This window comes from Onthophagus taurus, chromosome 3 (genome assembly GCF_036711975.1).
Source record: "Onthophagus taurus isolate NC chromosome 3, IU_Otau_3.0, whole genome shotgun sequence".
NCBI classification, from domain to species: Eukaryota; Metazoa; Arthropoda; class Insecta; order Coleoptera; family Scarabaeidae; genus Onthophagus; species Onthophagus taurus.
In genome coordinates this window covers 22,276,339-22,300,097 of record NC_091968.1, presented here as the reverse complement: position 1 = coordinate 22,300,097, position 23,759 = coordinate 22,276,339, and the positions used below count along the sequence as shown (strand labels likewise).

General features: G+C 30.6%; 2 protein-coding genes across 2 annotated transcripts in view; one reads left to right on the top strand and one right to left on the bottom strand.

Moving 5' to 3' along the window:
* Nucleotides 1-23,759, bottom strand: part of LOC111419446 (E3 ubiquitin-protein ligase SHPRH) — a 40,142-nt gene that overhangs the window by 15,668 nt on the left and 715 nt on the right. Inside the window, exons 2-5 of the mRNA XM_071195371.1 lie at nucleotides 2,174-2,467; nucleotides 1,880-2,047; nucleotides 1,608-1,796; nucleotides 971-1,548 (exon numbers count right to left, since the gene is read on the bottom strand). Coding sequence (XP_071051472.1) covers nucleotides 971-1,548; nucleotides 1,608-1,796; nucleotides 1,880-2,047; nucleotides 2,174-2,465 — 1,227 coding nt within the window. The 5' untranslated portion in view covers nucleotides 2,466-2,467. The remainder of the gene's footprint in view (nucleotides 1-970; nucleotides 1,549-1,607; nucleotides 1,797-1,879; nucleotides 2,048-2,173; nucleotides 2,468-23,759) is intronic.
* Nucleotides 4,170-23,702, top strand: LOC111419450 (2-acylglycerol O-acyltransferase 1-like). Its single transcript, XM_023052248.2, has 3 exons — nucleotides 4,170-4,423; nucleotides 22,425-23,298; nucleotides 23,355-23,702. The coding sequence occupies exons 2-3, from the start codon at nucleotides 22,425-22,427 to the stop codon at nucleotides 23,510-23,512; spliced, it is 1,032 nt and encodes a 343-aa protein (XP_022908016.2). The 5' UTR covers nucleotides 4,170-4,423; the 3' UTR covers nucleotides 23,513-23,702.

Below are 23,759 nucleotides of genomic sequence, written 5' to 3'. Positions count from 1 at the left end.
CCGTGCGGTTATTATAAAAATTTCGAAAAAATTTTATTAGAAAGATCGCTTCAGAATAATGTATCCTACAACCGTATAATGCTCTGATGCGGAAGATACCGGACACGCTGTATATAAAACCTCAATGCTGTTTTTCTCTATAATTTGTAATTCCATTAAATCGCTCTTCAAAAATTAGGGAGCTCAAGGGGAGCTCTAATTTTGAAAAACTGATAACGGAATCTGACAACCGACATTATTTGACACATTTTGGTCAAATCCGCGAGGAAATCCATCCAGCCGTTTTCACATAACGGCGTCTTACTAAACCGCGATTTTCCGCGAAACTGTATGGAATATCGAAAAAATAAAATATGCCACTCATTAAAAACACATCAGACTACCACCTGTTCAAAATTCAAATTTTTTCGTACGATAGTTTTCGAGAAAAAAATCGCAAAGTTGACAAAGTTGCCGGTACCGTAAAAAATCGGGTACTTTTTTCATTTAACTCGCGATAAAAAGAAAACCGTGGATCCGAAAATTTTCAAACTTTTAACTTTCAAAAATTACAACAAACTTTGTCGCAATTTTTTTTATCGATCTCTAAAGTGAGGGGCCTTGACTTTTTGCTCGGATAGTAGTGATGTAATGAAATAAATACATCACTAGGTATAAGAAAAGTGACGTTACAAACGTTAGAAAGACATGTAAAATTTAATTTTCATAATGGAATTAGGTAATAGTATATTAAAAATCTAGTTTCGTAAGACACGTTTGAAATGTATGAAAATTCAAGTTTTTTAATGAATGAGTGCTTTAAGTCTTATGAAACGTGTTTTTTATGCTATTTTTTGTAATTAGTGTAGTTAATATAGTAGGAGTCTCATTACAGCACCCTTTTGAGTACTGTAATAGCTTTCATTACCGTCGCGAATTACAAAAAATTAAATTTTCATAATGGAATTTTATTAAGATAGAATTTATTTACCTCTTGAATCCAACATTGAGGACAAATATAAGCACCAAATTTTTCTTGATACCCCAAACAACCCGAATGTTGTTGTTTCCCACATTTTGAACATTCAACAACATCCTCCTCCTTCTTATCACCACAAACGCATTGAAGTAACGACTTTTTTTCCACATTTTTGTTTAATCCCAACATGTTATTGTACCAGGCTTCTAACGCGCGGCGATGAAGCGATTTTTCCCGTTTATTTTCCCGCTTAGGTTTTTTTTCGGCAATTACGTGAGTGATATCTTCAGAAAAATTTGATTTTCTTTTACGAACTTTAGTCGAAATTTCAATGGTGGGTGTTTCACTTTCAAGTGAATGATTTACATTGTTTTTTGTATAAATGGGATAAATAGATTGTCTAGTGTGGATTAGTGTAAGCGCTAAAATCTCGACGGTTTTGCCTAATCCCATTTCATCAGCAAGGATACCACAAGATTGAAATGATTTTATGATGGGGGGATATGGCTCAATGTGCCCTGTGTATTTATCGAAATAAATTTCGGTTTTGTTGTTTAATGTGATTTTTTCATATAAAGGATTAATTATTTCTACAAAAAAAGGAGATAATTACTGTTTAAGAATGACACTTTGATTAATAAGTTTTTACCCTTTTCTTGGATTACACTTTCTCTATGTAACATCCATTGTACTGCTGATTGTTGATAAGGTCGCAATTCTGGCTTTAATTGGACGTGATTAATTTCTTTATTGGGGAATGGTTCTCTTAATTCAGCAATATTTTTGTATAAATCATCAAAATGCTCGATTATACACGAACTTTTAATACTGGCTTTATCTACAAAAGAGATCTTATTTAAATTTCTAACTTTTTTCATTTCCAAAAACCACACAAGTAAGTATTGGGTTACGATTACTCACCATTATTATCAGAAGATATATTTTGAGTCAAAAAAAACACAGTCTTTAAAACCGAACCTATTTTAGAAGAAAATTTCGGCAGTGGCAATTCTTTCAGGTATAACGTTACAATTACATTTTCATCTTCAATTTTTAGATCAAAATTAAATAATTTTATAAACAATAAATCTAAAATTAAAAAAAATAAAATAAGTATAGGCAACCAAACATACATCAAATATGTCAAAATTTAAAACATAACCAAAAAAATTTTTTTTATAATAATAACAACAAACATTTAATAAACAATCTTACCTTTCAAAAACTGCATCTCAATCGTAACATTTACAACGACAACCTCTTTATCGAAGTGTAAAATAACCATTTCATTATCCCAATTGAGTTCTGCATCGCAATGGGTCCAAGTTAAGGGTAATAAGTTATTGGTGGTTCCAAACCACACATTTCCTAAGCAAAATTCTTGATTATCAGGATTTACCTTAGAAAACTTGTAATTTCCCGATGGGGCTCCTTTACGTGCGGACGATTTATGCGGTTTTTGAGTCTTTTTCACTTTCGGGACGTAATCGGAGACCCCGCGGTACATATCTACAAATAAACGCAATCACAACATTAGGAATTAACGACAATTAAAGTGAAAATAGAAGTTGTACGAAGGAGCCGAAGTCAAACCAACGGTGTAAATGATGTAAATAATGTAGGTGTGGGGAAGTTATAAAAGATGGCGCTGTTTTGATATGAATAATTATGTTTATTTAATACATGGGGTTATGTTAATATGAAAAATGATTGTTTTAGGAATTAATTAGAGCTTGAATAATGTTTTAATAATAAATAATGTAATAAAATTAATAAATCGAAATTGATTCGATAATTAATTCATAGATGGCGCTTTTTGAAGTTTGACGTTTTAAAAAACGTTGAATCAAAATAATTTGATTGAAATTCGTTCTAATTTAAAGTTTTAATAAAAACAAGCTTATAAATTAGGAATAAATTCATTTAAAACTTAAAGTTTCGTTAATACGAATTAAAATCGAAATTCTTTTCTAATTCAAGTCAGTTATAAAAGATGGCGCTGTTTTGATATGAATAATTATGATTATTTAATACACGGGGTTATGTTAATATGAAAAATGATTGTTTTAGGAATTAATTAGAGTTTGAATAATGTTTTAATAATAAATAATATAATAAAATTAATAAATTTAATTCTCGAAATTGATTCGATAATTAATTCATAGATGGCGCTTTTTGAAGTTTGACGTTTTAAAAAACGTTGAATCAAAATAATTTGATTGAAATTCGTTCTAGTTTAAAGTTTTAATAAAAAAAAGGTTAGAAATTAGGAATAAATTCATTTAAAACTTAAAGTTACGTTAACACGAATTAAAATCGAAATTCTTTTCTAATTCAAGTTCAGTTATAAAAGATGGCGTTGTTTTGATATGAATAATTATGATTATTTAATACATGGGGTTATGTTAATATGAAAAATGATTGTTTTAGGAATTAATTAGAGTTTGAATTATGTTTTAATATTAAATAATGTAATAAAATTAATAAATTTAATTGTCGAAATTGATTCGATAATTAATTCATAGATGGCGCTCTTTGAAGTTTGACGTTTTAAAAACGTTGAATTAAAATAATTTGATTGAAATTCGTTCTAGTTTAAAGTTTTAATAAAAACAAGCTTATAAATTAGGAATAAATTCATTTAAAACTTAAAGTTTCGTTAATACGAATTAAAATCGAAATTCTTTTCTAATTCAAGTTCAGTTATAAAAGATGGCGCTGTTTTGATATGAATAATTTGTGATTAATTATGATTATTTAAAAGATGGGGTTATATTAATATGAAAAATGATTGTTTTAGGAATTAATAAGAGTATGGATAATATTTTAATAATAAATAACGTAAATATATTGAATTGTCGAAATTGATTCGGTAATAAATTCATAGATGGCGCTTTTTAATGTTTGACGTTTTAAAAAATTTTTAATCAAAATAATTTTATTAAAATTCGTTTTATTTTAAAGTTTTAATTAAAAAAAAGCTTTAAGAATTAAAAATAAATTAATTTAAAACTTAATTTTTCATTAATTCAAATTAAAATCGAAATTTTTTTCTAATTCATGAAATGTCAACTTGAAAATAAAGTTTTAACAAAGAAAGAAAGTAAAGATTAAAAAAAAGTCTTAAGAATAGCTTGTTTTCGAAAATTACAAAAAAGAATGTAAGAAAAAGAACTTGAGAGGTCTCTGAAAAGAATGAATTGTTTGTGGTGGGGAATGAGAGAGAATGGAATGGTCTCCAAACGCTTCGAAGTCGCGTGGTTTAGATAGTGGAAACGGTATAAAAAAATAATATCACATTCAATGTTATTTATATAAAAGGCGGTGAGAGACTCATTCAAAAGTTGAGTGAGTTATAAAATGCGAAAAATGTGCCGTGAATAAATTAAAGAATAACAACTGGTACCAAGTTTTAATGAGTTTTTTGTGTTAATTTCTTTTGATTAACAATAAGAATTTGTTAAGGTAAGTAACCACACAAAAAGAAAAAATTCGTTTTAATTTTAATTTAAGTAAATCAAAATGTTAAAAATTACATCATTTTTCTTCTTCGGTCGAAATTGTCTTTAAATGACCTTGGTTAAATTAAAATTAAGTAAGAATTAAAAATTTTAATTTCATTTAAGTTTCCACAAAAACAATTTGACCCAATCCCTTTTTTTAAAATTTTTTAAATAAATAAAGTCGTTTTTTTAGCTCTATTTTTGTGTTTATTATTTGTGTTTTGGCACAAATCTTATTTTCAATTTCAACCGAGAAAAAGATATCTCCAAGGTTATTTTGTTAACGTTATTTCTAGATTCAGGAGTTCCCTTAGCATCACCTTATCCGTTCTTATCACCTTACTGGAACTTCTCACATTTTTTTTTATAACGAGAACCGAGTTTATCTTTGTGTCAATATTTCTGATGGAATGAATCTATATTTATCAATTCGTAATTTATTAAAACATAAACGTTAAAATTAAATGAATTGGCGATAATTTATCGTTTTAAAATTAGAATTATCTTTTTTTATAATCCAATTGCAAAAAAAAGGATAATGCCAAGGTTACAATAAAAATAATAGAAAGTTATCACAATATACAGGGTGAGTTATTAAATCATTTGAGATGGAAAAAAATGTTTTAAACAAAACTCGTCACTTTCTATAACATAAAATTATTTTCATTTATACAGGGTCTTGCATTTAAGCGTGATTTTTAAGCCTGTATATTTTTTCATATTATGAATATACAGAATGTATAAAAACGATCGGTTATCTCCTAAAGTAAGAAATAAGCAAAAATGTTAAGATACAAAAGTTTTAGAGTTTTTTAAAATCTATTATAATATGGGATGATATACAGGTGTTCCATTAAAGAAAACGTAACTTTGCTTCGTCATAACTTTTTGACTCACCCTGTATACTTAATTTGTCTTTATTGTAATAGATTTTAAAAAACACTAAAACTTTTGTATCTTAACATTTTTTGCTAGCTATCTTACTTTAGAAGATAACCGGCCGTGTATATAGGGTGTCCATTATGTATGAAATATAGTATACAGAGTGGTTCAGTTTTTAATCGGGAAACTTTACTAAGATGTGGTACTTGCCAAAATAACACAAGTTTCTTATATAAACATAGGGTCGCAACTTTTTTGTTTTCGACCTATCAGCGATCAAAGTTGCATTAATAAACAATTTTTCCATTTTTTTTTCGAAAATTTTCTGATGTAAGGGTACAAAAATTGTACGTTATCGTAAAGAGAAAAGTAATCTCTATCAAATGAGCCTAACGAAAGATACATTGCCATTTAAAAAAATCAAGTGTTATTCGTTACTCATTTGTTTTCTGAATTAAAAACAATTGAATGCAGTCTTATTATGGCAAATAAAATATTAAACAACTTTTGTATAAAATGTTTTTTTATAAAGTCAACATTTACGAAGAATATTCCATACTTTTTGTACACTCTGTATATTAGATTATACAGGTGTTTTAGTGGAAATTGTAACACATTTTTTTAAATATCTTAAACACTTTTTATGGTAAAGCGTTGAAATTTGGTACAGTGTAAACTAATATCAAGTAAAATCATTAGCCAATTTTTGAGTGGGATCGGTACGCGGGTACAATGCCATACAGGTGTTCCTGAAGTTTCTTTGTTCAGATCTTTTTTATTCTATCATAACCCTACATTTATTTTTGCAGTTTCTTATAGTAAATTTAGTTTAGAAACTTTTATCACTCTTAGAGAATATTGATAAAAACCGCAGTTTTCGTATTAAATACAAAAATGTTAGGCTCCGAATTCAATAACACAAAAAAAAATAAACTGGCAATGACAAGTGAAAATCAAACTGAGCTGTCATAACTATTATGTATGTAACATGTCCAAGTATAGATTTAGCTAAAACACATTTTAATTTAACATTTTAAGTTGGTTTAATAAAAGAATCCAAAAACAATAAATTAAAAATCAACAAAAAATAAATACTAACAGGAATAATAAAAAACGTACATAAAATAACAAGACAAGTAATAAAAATACTAAAGGAAATGTTCAAAAACTTAGATTTCTTTTTTTTACTGCTATTATTGAAATCGGCACCCAACATTATTGCATTTAACACGAAAATGGTGATTTTTATCAATATTATCTAAGAGTAATTAAAGTTTCTAAACTAAATTTACTATTAGAAACTGCAAAAATAAATGTAGGCTTATGATAGAATAAAAAAGTTCTAAGCAAACAAACTTTAGGAACACCTGTATTGTTCTCGCAGACCGATCCAACTCATAAATTCCCTAACGAGTAACTAACTGTACCAAATTTCAGCGCTTTACTGTAAATAGTGTTTAAGATATTTGAAAAAATGTGTTAAAATTTCCTAACTTTGATGGCCAGCCTGTATCTTTGAAATTTGAAGACTTTTACTATTTTTTTTTACATGAATCGTCATCATGTTCACTCAATTTCTTCCCCGAGTCACTGAAACACCCTGTATACAGGGTATCACAGAATAAACGCTCTAAGCTGTAACTCTGTCATTTATATTCCGATTTCATGACATGGTTTGATGAATACTACAAATAAATTTTTTTCAAGGCCATCTTCAATTTTAAGCAATAATTAACTTTTGTTTATCAAATTGCTCCATATATTTTCCTTCACGTCATTAGATAGAGATTGTTTTTCTGAATCCATTGATATACAATACATCCATTTTGAAAGTAATTTTAGCACAAAAAAGACACCTATATACAGGGTAATTCAAATTCGACCCCCACACCATTGGGATCTCAGAAACCATAAGAGATACAGAAATGGTTAAATGGGGGCAAAGTTAGGTATCTTAGAGCTCATCACTTTTCTACTAAGTTTTTGGATCTAGCCGTTTTAGTTTTTCGTTTTTTGGCAACTTTTTATGAAAAATGTCATAACATAATTAGAAATTTTTTCCAACGTTTCGTTTTCGTGAAACTATCACCAGGTTTATGTTTTCTTATGAACGCCAATGTTTTTTTTCGTTTTACGAAAACGAAATGTCAGAAAAAAATTCTAATTATGTCGTGACCTTAAGAATGTTTTTCCAGATTCACGAAAAAACGAAAAATAAAGAAGTTATAGGCAAAAAGCGAAAGTCATTTTTTTGTTTTTTGGCCATATTTTAAAAACTAAAAGGGCTAGATCCAAAAACTTAGTTGAAAAAGTACTCATAGGACTCATGAAACCTATTCATTTGATACCTCGCTCATGAAAATCGGAAGGTAAATGACAGAGTTACAGCTTGCGGCATTCTTATGTGACAACCTGTATATACAGGTGTCTTTTCTCTGCTAAAATTACATTTAAATGGATGTATTGTACATCAATGGATTCAGGAAAAAAATCTCTATCTAATGGCGTGAAGAAAAATATACGCAGCAATTTGAAAAACAAATAATCGCTTGAAATTGAAGATGACGTTGAAAAAATGTATTTGTAGCATCAATTATAGTATTTATAAAACCATTTCATTTGATATCTGTGTCATGAAAATCGGAAAGTAAATAAGTTAAATAACAAAGTTACAGCTTGGGGCGTTTTTTGTGTAAAATGAACCGTTTCCCACATAATCGCTTGTCTCACGTTAAATGGACCAACCTGTATATATACAGGCTGAGTTATTAGTATCCCATGCTATACCGTTTGAGAAAGAAAAGAATGTTTTATACAAAAGTTGTTTGATTCATCACTTTCTATTACGTAAAATTATTTTCACTTATACAGTCTGTCCCATTTATTCGTAACGGAGAGTATGTAGATTTTTTTAAATGGAACATCCTATATATTTTATCATATTATGAATAGCATTAAATTTGTTTATCTACAACTATTGAATTATCTATTCGTTATACATTTGATTTTTGACGGGTAATGACACGCATTACTCATGACTGACAAAGTGTTGAATAATGAAGCCATTATTCCACAGTTCTGACACGGCCTACTAATCAAAAATAAAATATTAACAGAAATGACAGCTTTCTTATATTGAGGTTATGTCTGAAATGTCTTTCAAGTTTATTTTCTTTCCTTTTTTGATTTTTTTTTCAAAATTAAATAGTTGTAGATAAAGTATAGTATTCAACTTGCGCATAATGGATGTTACCCACTCAAATTGCAACTTCATCTTCGTGGGTAATAGCCGCCATTATAGGCTTGTTGAATAATATACTATTATACAACCGGATATGTTATTAACTCATAACTTTCATAGTTTCTGAAATATTTAATTGTTGCAGGATCTTTTTAAAAACGATGTAAAAACGACATTTTTTCGACAATTTTGCCTTGAAACTATTTCAAATAATAGTCAAAGCCAGTAAGTAGATGATAGTATCCAAAGATATTAGAGCTTGTTCATAAAGCTTAGTTACTTTTGATGTTTTTCAAATGGCTTTTTCATAAGTTTTTTTTTTAAATGAAACAACCTGTATATTGTGTGCTAGTTGAATTGCCTATCAAGTTACCTTTAATTAATGATAAGTATGTCATGTATCTAACTTTAGTAGTAGTTCCTGATATTTAGAATTTAAAGAATAATGTGTAATAAAATATGCGTTATTGTACTTAATATTATATTGTCTATTTCTATCAGTTTTTTTTGTTCTTCCTTTTATTATTTGATTGATATTTTATAATGTAAAATAATTTTGCTGCCATATACCAGATTTTAATGAGACTTGGTACTTTATCAGATTTAATAAGATGTAAGTAATAAAATATGCAATTGTTCTGCCATATAATTTACGACTTTATAGAAAATAAGATATACATGTTAAGAGATACCTCAAGATCTTCTATACAGCGCATTAATGCTTAAAGAAGAGAAAATGGGCAGCATTTTGAACAACTTCTAAGTATTAATTAAATTAATACCTACTTGTTGAGCAACGTTTAGTAATTGTTTATAGTTTGTTGCTGCGTTTCATTCAAATAACTTAGTAATTAAAAAAGGGATTATTGTTCTGCTATATTATTAATAATTGTATTTTTTGTATTTTTATCACGTTTTGATTATTTGTTTATTAAAGTTTTTTTTAAATTGTATTTCAATATAATAGTACTGATTCAGAAATGACAGACAAACAAAAAAGAAAAAACAAAAAAAGTTACCAAAAAAAGGACAGAATATATTTACATATATGGGGTCTCAAAACTGTACTTTTTCCAGTGGCGTGGAAATTGGGGAGAAAAACAACCACTACCCTTTCAAAATCTTCACAAATATGACTTTAAAATTTTTTTTTCTCCTACAAAACTTAGCGTATTGTGGGTAGAAAATGATTACAAAAGCTGTTTTCTGTACGATGAACGCTTCCGGAGATATTCGCAAAAAACAATTTTTTTTTATTAAATTTCAGCACCCTGTATCTCGAAAACGGTGCATTTTAGACGGTAAGTTGATAGAATGTTTTTTTCAAATTTTTGGATAAGCTATCACATCCTGAAGTTCTGCGCATATATTTTGAAACACTCTGTATATAAGTTAGACATATGACATACTTATCATTAATTAAAGGGAACTTGATGAGCAATTCAAGTAGCACGCAATATACATATTTGAAAAGCATCAAAAGTAACTGAGCTTTTTAAACACCCTGTATATTGTATCTTATATCTTTGAATACTATCATCTACTTACTGGGTATGACTATTACCGTAGTTTCAAGACAAAACCAGAAAAAATGTCGTTTTTACATCACTTTTAAAAAGATCCTGTAATGGGCACATTTTAGAAGAACAATTGAATATCTCAGGAACTATGAACGCTGTGAAATAGTAACATATACGGTTGTATAAACAAATTTAGTTGCATTCATAATATGATAAAATATACAGGGCTGTTCTATTTAAATAAATTTACATACTCTCCGTTACGCTTAAATGGAACAGCCTGTATAAGTGAAAATAATTTTACGTATAGAAATTGAATAGAATTGGTATAAAATATTTTTTTGTTTTTCAAACGGTTTAGTAATTATCGACCGACGGGATACTAATAACTCACCCTGTATACAGCTGTCCCGAAACTCACTACTCCTGTATATAATTTTTTTTTTTGCTTAAAATTAACTTTGGGACTATCCTAAAGCATTTTTAATCTAAATCATGAATTGTTAATGATCATCTCATCGAAATCGTCAGAAAAAATACAAAGTTTTTATTAGATATCGATAAGAATAGCAGAGAAAAAAAAATCGTATGATTTTTCAACGTTGCTTAATCGAATTTCATTAAAGAACCTGTTCTTTATTTATGTTATCTTTAATTTACATAAATTAATAATCAGATAAACTACTTCGTGCTTAAACCAAACTCAATAAATTTACTTAGGATAAATATGAAAATGTTAAATTAAATTAAATCTGAAACATAGAAAATTATGTAACAATAATTTTCAATTGAGGTCAGTTACGTTTTAACGTGTATTTAAAGTTTAAAGGCTTTCGAATAGTGCACTGCTTTTAGATTTTAGATGCTGTATTTACAACGAGGTCGTTCACATACCGAAAGATCGTGTTATTGCAAAATAATAAATAAGATATTTCTTAATTTTTTAATAAAGATGCCCTATTGACATTTTTTTAATCTAATCACGTTTAGAAACGAATTTTTTTTCGATTTATTAAACGAAATGTTGAAAATTGTACGTTTTAAACCGGATGAGCTAAATTTTATTGTTAACTTAATTATAAACTTAATCAGGAAGTTAATCGCGAGTTTCAATGAAAGAGTTAAAAAAATCAAACCGACAAAGCCCGTAACGTCGCGACGTGACATTAAGCACATTTAAATATACAATCGCTTCGGTCTCTTTGTCATATTATTCTTTGTCCATTTAGTTTTGTGTTATTTAAGTTTGAGTGAGTCACTTTGTTTTTGTTCGAAAACGTTTGTAAACCGTGTTACTGTTTTTTTTTATTGCAACAACAATTTTAATGTATCATCAAAGGTGATTTAATTTTAACGAAGTCGTTAGTAATTAGTAAATCAAATGTTTTTAGCAATAAAATTAATTAACAGTCAATTAATTTTGATATTATTGCTTTATCTTTCAAAATGTATTTACCGTGACTGTTCTATCTATGGGTAATTCTCACAAAACGTTAAATTTTATTGTCATTGATCAATATAAATTAAATAAAAGATATTATCATAAAAACAGAATTGTCACAATTTACTACACACCAATGACTATTAAGTCCATTTGATTTTTTATTTAATATTAAAATTTTAGAAAAGAAATATGAAGTTTTACTTGTAAAATATCATTAGAGTGGACGTCCCTAACGTTACTTTATAATAAAACACTTATTGTTTTCCCTAGTAAAAATTTTGTAAATATCTTATAATTACACATGCATAGCTTAAGCATATGTACAGTTATTGTAGTATTAATTTCATAATTTCATATTTTCAAATTTTCAATAAAATGACTTTGAACTTCTGTCCCTGATTTCTTCCATCATTAGAGTGGAAAGAATTGAACATCTAATATACAGAGAATATTTTGTTTTTTCTAGTTGGCACAAATTACATTGTAATTTCATGCCGTTTGACTTTTATTTTATGTTGACATATTGATTTTGACAGTTGTTCAGTGATAATTAAAGGGTGAAGTTGTGTTGCTAAACAGGTAAGTACATCAATGCAGTAACATTAGAGTGGGTTTGATAAAATCTTTAGGTGTACAAGGAACTAAGACATTATAAGATGAAATCGTGACGCAAATTGTGCGGTACATTCAAGTATATTTCATTCAAAAAAGCTTAATTAGTTTACGAATTAAAAAATATTTTAAATTAAAATATCATTAGCGTGGATTTTATTTTTATTGTTTTTAACAAAGTTTCATCCATACTAATGATAAAAATCCAATCTAATGATTTATATTTTATTTTTGTTAATAAGGAACATGGCCAGAACAAAAAAAATTTCAAGCGAAGAAATTCGAAAGAGAAAGCGTGAGTGTGAAAAGAGAAGGCGTGAAAAAATAAAAAACAATCCTGAAAGAAAAAAAATCGAACAGATAAAAAAGCATGAATTATACAAGAATGCAAAGAAAAAGGGAATAGTTAAGTCTATAAAAGATTTATCAAATCGTGAAAAACGTGTTCAGAGAAAGAAACGGAAAGAAAATTCTAAGCGATACAGAGAAAAAAGACAAGCTTTGAAAAACTTACGAAAAAATACGCCACCTACCAGTTCAGATACAGGCACATCAGATGAACTAGATGAAGATAATTCTCAGGTGGAAGCAATTAACATAAATGTTGAAAATAATGGAAATGGTTCGTCCTGCTCATTTAATAATAATTCAATATCTACGAAATTAGGCACAACTATAACTAAGGAAAACAGGAATCCTCTAAGTAGGCAAAAAACTCAGGGCAGAAAGGTAATGTTGAGGAACCGTGCGAAATGCTACAGAACATTAGGAAAAGTCAGAAAAGAAAACAGTAACTTGAAACGGCAGTTAGACATGTATAAGAAAAAGTATTATAGATTGAAAAATAAATCGAAAACAGAAAAGGATACGCCAAATTCTAACGTAAATAAACTTCTCAAGGGTGTAAAAAATGTTCCACAAGAAGTGAAAAAACATCTTTTATTTGGGGAGGTTATAAAACAAGAGTTAACAAATAATTTTCAAGCTTTGACGGATTGTAAAAGAAAACAAGCATTCGCTAAAGTTATCAAAGGAAAGATGCTGAAAAAATACAGACTACCTAAATTTGCAAGAAGTTTTTTACCCTATTCATTGTGGAAAAAACAATTACACTCAGACGATATATTGTGTTACAACCGCAAGAATAGACAAAAAACTCCAGAATTGAGAAAACTTGTAGGAAAATTTTTTATTGCTGATGAAAATTCAAGATTAGCTCCAGGAAAGAAAGATACTATCACAAGAAACTTACGAAAAAAACAAAAACGTTATTTAAATGCAACTATGAAGACACTACACAAACAATTTAAGAAACAACATGACATTTCTATTTCTTATTCCACTTTCTGTAAACTGCGACCATTTTGGGTAGTTCCCCAAAAACTAGCTGAAAGAAATACATGTTTATGTGTTCTACATGAAAATATGAACCTACTAATACAAGCACTATGGAGGGTAAATATCCTAAAAGAATCGTCTACACAAAATGTTCTTTGTGCAGGGTGTCCCAATTTCGATGTCCGCATAGGCTATCTCCGAAACTACAAGAGATAGAAAAAAAGTAGCTTACATGTCATGATCTCGTTTTTCGAAAAAATGCTAATGCCGAAAACTCCGAACAGCTATCGTCTTTTGTTTTCGCCCTATCGGCAAAAAGTGAAAATTTTGCGAAAACGACAATTGCGAATATCTCACTTATTATCAACGATGGAGTATTATAAATAAAACATTATATGGGCAACTTTTTATGAAGAATTCAGTGGCGTAGATAGATTTTTTTTCCCATCTCTCATTTTCGAGATTTTAGAAGTAACTTTATTTTTTTAAATGGAAACCATAGTTGGCTATGACCTAAAATAATTTGTTATTTTCTTCTGATAACAAATATATATAGTTTGTGGGGTATATTTCTTATAGTTATTGAATAATTAACAAAAATTCATTTTATTCTATCTAAAACTAATGTATGTATTTAAAAGTTAATGTTGCTATGGTGATAACCATACATACTATGATGGAATATAATATATCAATTTTTTTTGTTCTTTCTAAAACTATTGTATGTATTTAAAACTTAATGTTGTTATGGTGATAACCATACCATGATGGGAAACATTGGGTACGTTCAGCAGGTGTCAACAGTTGAATTAAATCAGTCAACTAGTTGTATGAGCTTTAATACAGCGGAACGAAATCGGCTGAACAAGCAATTGAGAATTAGCAGTTCAGCATAACCTAAAACTATGGCCAACAATAATATTTTTGAAAATTTTGTGTTATTACAGGAGATAATGGATGATGATGTTGATTTTAAGGCTCATTTCATTTTATACAGTTCTGCCAGTTTTCAAAATTAAAGGGGAGAAACAAAAAATATTAATCCTAACCTAGAATTTCACAACCGCTGACAAACTAAGCGCAGATTACTTACGTTGAGATATTTACTAAACTGCTGCGTAACAGCGCTGACTTAGCATATCGTTCAGCCGCGCCTGCTAATATAGCAACTCAACAGTTGACACTGGCTGAACGTGCCCGTTGTTTCCAATTATTGCCAAAGGTTGTACCTAGTAGTATTTAAAAATTCACTAACAACTCTGGCATTATGTGCTGGTGCTCCCTCATATTGAAAATATATCATTTGAGACTTATTTAATGGCAAATTGTCGACCAAAGGCACGATGTGCTGCCTTGACATATTGGGGTATTACCTGAGTTTAAGTTTTTATGGTAGATACTATATGCCAACATTCTATTATCTAAAAGAGCACACCATACATTGAACCCCAACCTTCTTTGAACAGTCAGAGACTTCATTGGTCCAGATGACATTTTGAACAAACAGCAGATTATTTAATTTTTCTAAATATCATCTACAAAATTCTAATCTTAGATTGACATCTCCGGCACGTAAATAATGAATTAGCCCCGCTTTGTATGGTTTATACATATTTTTCTTTCATATTCGGGAGCAGCGGCTTTTGGGTCAGATGTCTTGTTCAATTTCTCTGCAAGACGTTGATGGATTTATCGCAAGTGAAGCCAACACATTGACTTCATCCTCTTGCAGGCCATTTTGGTGTGTTTTAGCACGTGGTTTGGGGAAGGACCAAAAATCTATTAAATTTTCTGCTAACCGGCTGAAGGTTCTTACGTGCGGTTGCCTTTCTTCCGGATACTTTGTGAAATATAATTCCGCGGCTAACGTCGCATTCTTATCTGATAATATATAGCATTCCACATTCCATCATGTTACATTTTCATAATTTTCGAAATTCATTGTAATGTTTTATTCAGTTTTGTTATACTTTGACACCTAACATGCTGGTGCATCGTACCAGCTCATAATGATAGAGTTGTTATTGAATTTTTAAATAAAAACTTTGGCAATTATTTGATACATTATGTTCCATCATAGTATGGTTATCACCATAGCAACATTAACTTTTAAATACGTACATTAGTTTTAGATAGAACAAAATGAATTTTTATTAATTATTCAATAACTATAAGAAATATACCCTACAAACTATATATATTTGTTATCAGAAGAAAATAACAAATTATTTTAGGTCATAGCCAACTATGGTTTCTATTTAAAAAAATAAAGTTACGTCTAAAATCTCGAAAATAAAAGATGGGAAAAATATTCTTCCTACGCCACTGAATTCTTCGTAAAAAGTTGCCCATATAATGTTTTATTTATAATACTCCATCGTTGATAATAAGTGAGATATTCGCAATTGTCGTTTTCGCAAAATTTTCACTTTTTGCCGATAGGGCGAAAACAAAAGACGATAGCTGTTCGGAGTTTTCGGCATTAGCATTTTTTCGAAAAACGAGATCATGACATGTAAGCTACTTTTTTTGTATCTCTTTTAGTTTCGGAGATAGCCTATGCGGACATCGAAATTGGGACACCTGTACAATGTGCTGTGACATCAGAAAGGAAACATGCTTAAATCGTACCTGTCAAAATTGCAATACAAATAAATTACTATTTAACGTTCCTCCTGAGAAGTGGAATATGTCATATCCTTATCAACAGTGGACAACAAAACAAGAAGAACGTGTTAGCGAGAAAACTAAAAAAACGATTTTAGTCCAACGTACATTAAAGCAAAAGATGTACGCAAAACCACATGAAATAATTACCAAATTAAATATATTACTTCCAAAATTCATAAATCATAAATCATAGTCTAAATATACTACACCAATTTAATGAAATAAACGAACTTAAACGAAATTTACAAGAACATGAACTCTTGTTGCACATTGACTTTTCTGAAAATTATTGTTGTAAGTATGCCGAAGAAGCACTTTGGTGCATCACGCGAGCAAATCACGTTACATACAGGAGTTGTGTACTGCACCAAAGAAAAACAAGGTTTTTGCACTATATCATCATCCCTTCGTCATGACTCATCTGCGATAGTAGCACATTTAACACCAATTATAAATCACTATGTAACAAAGTATGAAAGAAAAATAACAACCTTACATTTTCTCTCTGACAGTCCCAGCACTCATTATAGAAATAGGAAAATGTTATATTTTATTCAAGGATTATTGCCAAAAATGTATCCCGAAATCAATTACATATCTTGGAATTTTTCCGAAGCAGGGCACGGAAAGGGAGCACCAGACGGAATTGGCGCTACAATTAAACGTTGTGCAGATAGATTAGTTTCTTGTAACTGTGACATTAATAATTTTGAAGTTTTTGTGTGTAAATTACTGCAAGCTATGTTGAAAATCCACATTGATGTAATTGATGTAGACGATATTGGAAAAGTAGACAAAGAGCTTCCTAAAACTATAAAGAGTGCTAAAGGACTGATGCAAACTCATCAAATAACATGGTCCAGAAAAAGGAAGCAAATATTTCTAAATAAACTCAGTTGTTTCCATTGTGAATTTGGTACAGAATGTGTACATGGGAATACGTATACTGATATAAGTATGTTGTCAGTTAAAAATTGCTAAAAAATCTTCTAATAAACAAACTTTGTAATTAATAAATAAATGTTGTTATAAAAATGAAATTTAAAATAAAACTTTGTTATTAATAAACTATTTTTTTAAATCAAATAAGCATTTTATATAATTACCTTAAGATAATCATTAGAGTGGATCGCTCGTCATTAGAATGGATTCGAAATTTTGAAAAACCCACAAAAACAAAAAATTTTGCGCGTTAAACTACCAGCTAATGATTAGTACACCTTCCACTTCACACAGTACTTTTTTCATAATTTCTAGTTAACTTTGAAATTAATAGTTATTTAACCAACAAGTCTATTAACGAAGGCGATTAATTATCGAGATATTTTAACGCGTGAGCGAGCGAAGCGAAGCGAACGCGTTAATTATTGAGATAATTAATCGCATTTTAATATACGAGTTAGTTACAATATTTTTCCGTTGACCGTCTTTTCAACAAAATAGAGAAAATCCATCGTTGAAAAATCTCCCAATTCTGTCACTGGCAAAATAACCTCACTTTTAATGTGTCATAATTTATTTTTGTAGCCTTACCGAATAGATATAGTGGTCGGTATTACAAATTTCATTGGAGAATATTTATTAAATTGACTACTATTTAGTTCGGTCGGACTTTCTTAAAATCGTTTATTAATCGAAAATCGTTTATTAATAGGTGTCATTAATGAATGATTTTGTATACATTTATAAATCATATAAATACACGGTCGACGGAAAAATATATTTTCGCTCCACATTTTAACGTTTCATGAGAACGACCCCTATGTGGTATAAAATGTAGCGCCCCGGCAGCAAATGACCATGGCTTACTTTTAAGAGAAAATTCATAATTGCGCTTGATTAAGAAGATGCTCCTTGTCATGCGGCCGTGTCAGAAGCGTAATTACCCATTTTACATTTAAGTTAAGCAGCCGAGGTCGCTTGCGGACGAGGCAGTACAATATTGTATCAATTGTACTGCCTCGGTCTCAGGCGATCTCGGCTTAACTTGAGTAAAAATGAATGATTGTGCTTCATTAAACCGAGGTCGCTTGCGACCGAGGCAATAGAGTATTATTTCATTTCATACTGTCTCAACCGTGAGCAACCTCGGCTTAATGAAGTGTAATCATCCATTTTACCTACAAGTAAAGCCGAGGTCGCTTGCGGCCGAGGCAATAGATTGTTATTTCATTTTATACTGTCTCAACCGTGAGCAACCTCGGGTTAATGAAGTGCAATCATCCACTTTTCCTACAAGTAAAGCCGAGGTCGCTTGCGGCCGAGGCAATAGAGTATTATTTCATTTCATACTGTCTCAACCGTGAGCAACCTTGGCGTAATGAAGTGCAATCATCCATTTTCCCTACAAGTAAAGCCGAGGTCGCTTGCGGCCGAGGCAGTACAATATCGTATCAATTGTAATACCTCGGCCGCAAGCGACCTCGGCTTAACTTGAATGAAAGTGGATGATTGTGTTTCATTAAGTCGAGGTCGCTTGCAGCCGAGGCAATAGAGTATTATTTCATTTCATACTGTCTCAACCGTGAGTAACCTCGGCTTAATGAAATGCAATCATCAATTCCCCCTACAAGTAAAGCAGAGGTCGCTTGCGGCCGAGGCAATACGAGCCCTAACAACTATATATTGGGACATAATAGAATTTATATGTAATTTTTCGCCTCCCATACCTGAAAGTAAATCATATCAGAACTAAAAAAATTACTGAAAGCTAGATTTTCGGCCCTTGGGATTCTAAACTCTGAACGTCCCTACTTTATAGTTTTTCATCACAATCTAGTTAGTCTTCATTGACATTTGCGGACATTTTTGACGTTTCTCATAATTTTTCATTAAACGTCAGTTGAAATCAAAACTGCGACAAAATTATAAAATTAGTTTTATTTTTGCAATTTTGTTTGTTAGCTAATAGCCTCGGGCTGCTAATGCTTATTTTCTGCCCTTGAGACACAATATACTATAACAACAATTAAACAGATTATTTTGTTTTTGCCAACATTTAACTGCACGATACGTGGTAGTATGCTGTTTTGTAGTATTTGTTGATATTTTGCGGCGTTCACGGCGCCAATAAATTCAAAGCATCCTTATCTTGAAGCTGTCATACAGCCCCGAATGATTACTCCCTTCCGAAATTTTACACAACGTTTTAAACAATCTTTATGAAATGCCTCATGTTTATTGCAAATTTCGATTCATCGCTGAATATTATCCTGGAAAAGTCTTCTGCTGACCAAGACAGTTTAGATTTTGCCCATGCGAGCCTGGCTTTCTTTTGTTTTACTGTTAATAGTGGTTTTTCTTGCTTATAAAACAACAATTTTCTGAAAGCGACATTTTTTAATTATTGCTTGTAAGTAAACCTCGTAAAACTTTAATCCACTTTTAAGAATCCATTTGCGACAGCATTCTTTTGATATATTTAATCCAGTTTCATTATTCCATTCAGCGGTAACTTGTCTTAAAATATTTCTTCGTCCTTTTTTGCAGATTTTTACAAGTATTCTTTTATTTCTATCAGAAACTAAGTTTGGACGACCTGAACTTTTACCTTTTTTTTCTAAAATTTGCCCAGTTTCTCCATAATGTTTAATTACTTTCCACGCTGTGCTTTTAGGAATATTAAGTTCGTCTGCTTTTTCACGTATTGTTTTATTGTGGCAATAATTTTTAATCACTAATTCACGGATTTTTGACTGTGTACAGATACCACCATTTTAACTGATAAATACAGATTTACTCAACAGCAACAATGTTACAAGCTTTAGAACAAACCGGCAATTTAACATTTCATTTTACGTTATTTCCACAGTTTACTTATCTTAATTTGTTCCATTTTTATGGAACTTGCTTTGCATTGTCCCAATATTAAGTTGTCAGGTAAAATATACATTTTTCTAGTTTAATCAGAAGCAATAGGGTATGTATTTTGTTTTTTGTGTTGTTCATTAGACAAAATTGTTGTTAATTATATAATCAAATGATATTAATCTGAAAAAATTATTAAAAGAAATTAAACTGTTTAATTATTGTTAATTATATACACATTTTATTTTGTCCCAATATACAGTGTGTCCGTAAAATAACGGATATACGCCATAAAATCGTTACAAACGGGTTATTTATGGAAAAATCCCTGAAACGGGTCTAAAGATTTAAATTTTTTGCAATATTACGGAATATGAAAGAGGATTTTGTTCTGAATCCAGTACAGTCAATATTAATATTGGTTACATAAGAAAACTTTCGAGAAAAATTACTTTAAAGTTTAACTATTCAAATTTGCATAACATGATAAAAATAGCAGTAGCCATGAGTAACTATGGTAACCAATCACTTTAAACAATTTCCTAAGTATCAAAAAATGGCGTAGTAAGTAGTTGAGCTCTTTAATACAACATATCCTGATCGTCAACTCATTAGCCAAAGTATGGTGAGCCTACCTACTCACGGTCAAGACAGTATGAAATGAAATAATACTCTATTGCCTCGGCCGCAGCGACCTCGGCTTAACGAAACGCAATTGAAGAGCCTGGTGCAAGAAGGGGATATACGCAAAATTTTAAGAAAATGGGATTTCTGTTAAAAGCGGTTAAAAAAAATTAGTATTTATAGTTTAACATAAATACGCATTATGTTCTGCCAACTGAATCAGAATTGTGAGAGAAAATCACTTATTCCGTGTTGTACACTAGTGCAACAATGGGATAAGTTACGTGCGTTTATACCGTTATTGCACCAGACAATCCCATACTATTCTTTGCCCATTACACATAAATAATGACATTTTTGTACCGTGAGCGGTTGGTGGCGTTTGATTGATGTTTTATAATGTCATTCGCAATGTTTTGTAGCTTAGAGTTGACAAATTTTTAATTCAACATACTATAGTTACACCATTACGCAGTGATAAGCTCTTCCAGTGAAAGTAACTTTACTAAAATGGATAGTGATGGTCTGAAGAGGAAGAAAGGGTGAAACAGAAGCACGGTAGTAAAAGAAATGTGGAAACGAAATATACAAAAAATTAAAAGGGCTAGTGATACAAGTCCACATCAACGGTGAAACTGAGGAAAAACGGTTGTTAGATGGAAAAAAAGAAATGACAAATTAATAAGAAAAGCATACTTACAAATACAAGATAGGTATTATTAAATTTATAACTTTTTATTCCATTTTGACAGTTTAAACTGTATTATGATCAGACGTCGTATTGTCGATGATGTTAGACAACTTTCTATGTGTACCTATGTTTGTATTAAGATACGAATTCGCATAGGTGGTTGACACTCCAACAGACCTTGTTGCATATCAACAGTTTCCCAAAACGATGTTCCCACTATAGCCACAAAAGAACCACAAAATATTACCTATTCAGCAATTTAAACATATCAATAATGTACGATATACCTTCAAAAATACCAACCGGATATGCACCGACTAAAATAAGATAATCGTCCATACAAACCACAAATATCGTATGATTTCTGTAGATTTCCGAGAAAATTTTAACATAAAGTTCAGAATAGCGCACAAAGACACTTACGCTTTGTAAGTGTCTTTGTGTGACATCTTAAATAATAAGAAAGAGAATGCAGATACAGAAGAAGAAAAGAAAAACTTTGAAGTTGAAGTATTATGCTTCAAAAATCTCACATTTCAATTCAGTGGCTTCTTTAGAGCTGCCGGTAGCTCTTCTGATGAAGATTTTTGATATCTTTTACGTGTTGTTAAAAATTTTTTTTTTTTTGATCCTTTCTCCTACTCCCCCAAAAAAAATTAAATATGGATTCATATATCTCCTTCTTGCACCACAATTTGTTTTTTTACTATGATTTCACAATATATGGAAAAACAGACATTTGCTCAGATAAAATTGTCATTCTTATTTGTACAAATCAAATAATCACTTTAAATACAAACATGAAATTAAAAAAGTTTTTTGCCTTTGCTGAACAATTTACATATTGTTACTTATCCCATTCTTGCACCAGGCTCTTCAATTATTTATTTTCACTCAAATTAAGACGAGCGAGGCAGTACAATTGATGCAATATTGTACTGCCTCGTCCGCAAGCGACCTCGGTTTAATTAGATGAGGTGCAATCTGATGCACTTCATTAAGCCGAGGTTCCTCACGCCCGAGGCAGTATGAAGTGATGTAATAATCTATTGCCTCGGCCGCAAGCGACCTCGGCTTAATGAAACGCAATCGTCCATTTTTTTGCTTATTTCTTAAATAACCTTTTTGTTTTAGATGGAAATATTCGGGATAGAATTCGCCCCATTAAACATACCATTAAAGCGTCGTCTTCAAACGGTAGCTGCAGCTTCATGGTTCGTAATAATGATAGGTGGAGGTTTAGCAGGACTCCTTTTATCAATCTACCTCATCGTTTTCTCCTCCTTGCGATGGCTCGTAATTTTATATTTAATCTGGATTTGGGGTCCAGACAGCAAAATTAGCGAACGCGGCGGAAGACGTTCGGAATGGATAAGAGATTGGACTTGGTGGAAATACTTAAAACATTATTTCCCTTTAAGTTTAGAAAGAGTACCATGGGTTAGCTTGGATCCCCATAAAAATTACCTATTTTGTTGTTTCCCCCATGGAATGTTATCGACGGGTCCGTTTTCGGCTTTTGGAACGAAAACCGGAGGTTTTCACGATTTATTCCCTTATCACACCCCGTATGTGATGACTTTAAAACAACATTACGTTATGCCGTTCTTTAGGGAGTTGGCGTTGGGGTTGGGGGGATTGGACGCTTCGAAAGATTCGATTAATTACGTTTTAAGTAAACCGGAAGGTGGAAACGTTTGCGCTTTAATGGTTGGGGGAGCTGCAGAAGCTTTTAATTGCCGGCCGGGGGAGTACAGATTAATTTTAAAAAATCGAAAAGGATTCGTTCGATTAGCGCTAAAAAACGGGGCTCCTTTAGTACCCGTTATTTCTTTTGGAGAAACCGATTTATACAATCAAGTTAATAACCCGGAAGGATCGAAAATTAGGAATATACAAGAAGCGTTAAAGAAATACATCGGATGGGCGCCGGCCATTCCAATTGGAAGAGGATTTTTCCAATATAATTATGGAATCATTCCAAAGAGAAAACCAGTTACAACTTTAGGTAAAAAATGTTTTAAAAAAATTGATTTTAATGTTTAATTTGGTTTCTTTTTTAAGTTGGAAGACCGATTGATGTTAAAAAAGTGGAAGATCCAACTCGAGAGCAAATAGATGATCTCCACGCTGTTTTTATAAAGGAACTCGTCACGCTCTTTGAACAGGAAAAACATCGTTATATAAAAAATCACGAAAACATTCACTTAGAAATTGAGTAAATATAATTAAAAATACATATATATAATTAACCAGCAATTAAATGTGATAAATATTTTAAAAGGCGGCAAACGTGTTTCATTATTAAACTTTTTTAAGTGTTATCTTTTGATTAATTACCTCCAATGTGAGCTTTATTTACTTTAAGAAAGAGTTTATAAGAAATAAATGTGTTCTGATTTTTTACCTTTATTTTTGGAACATTACTTGTTAACCTCAATTAAACCAATACGACCTTGAACACTGTTT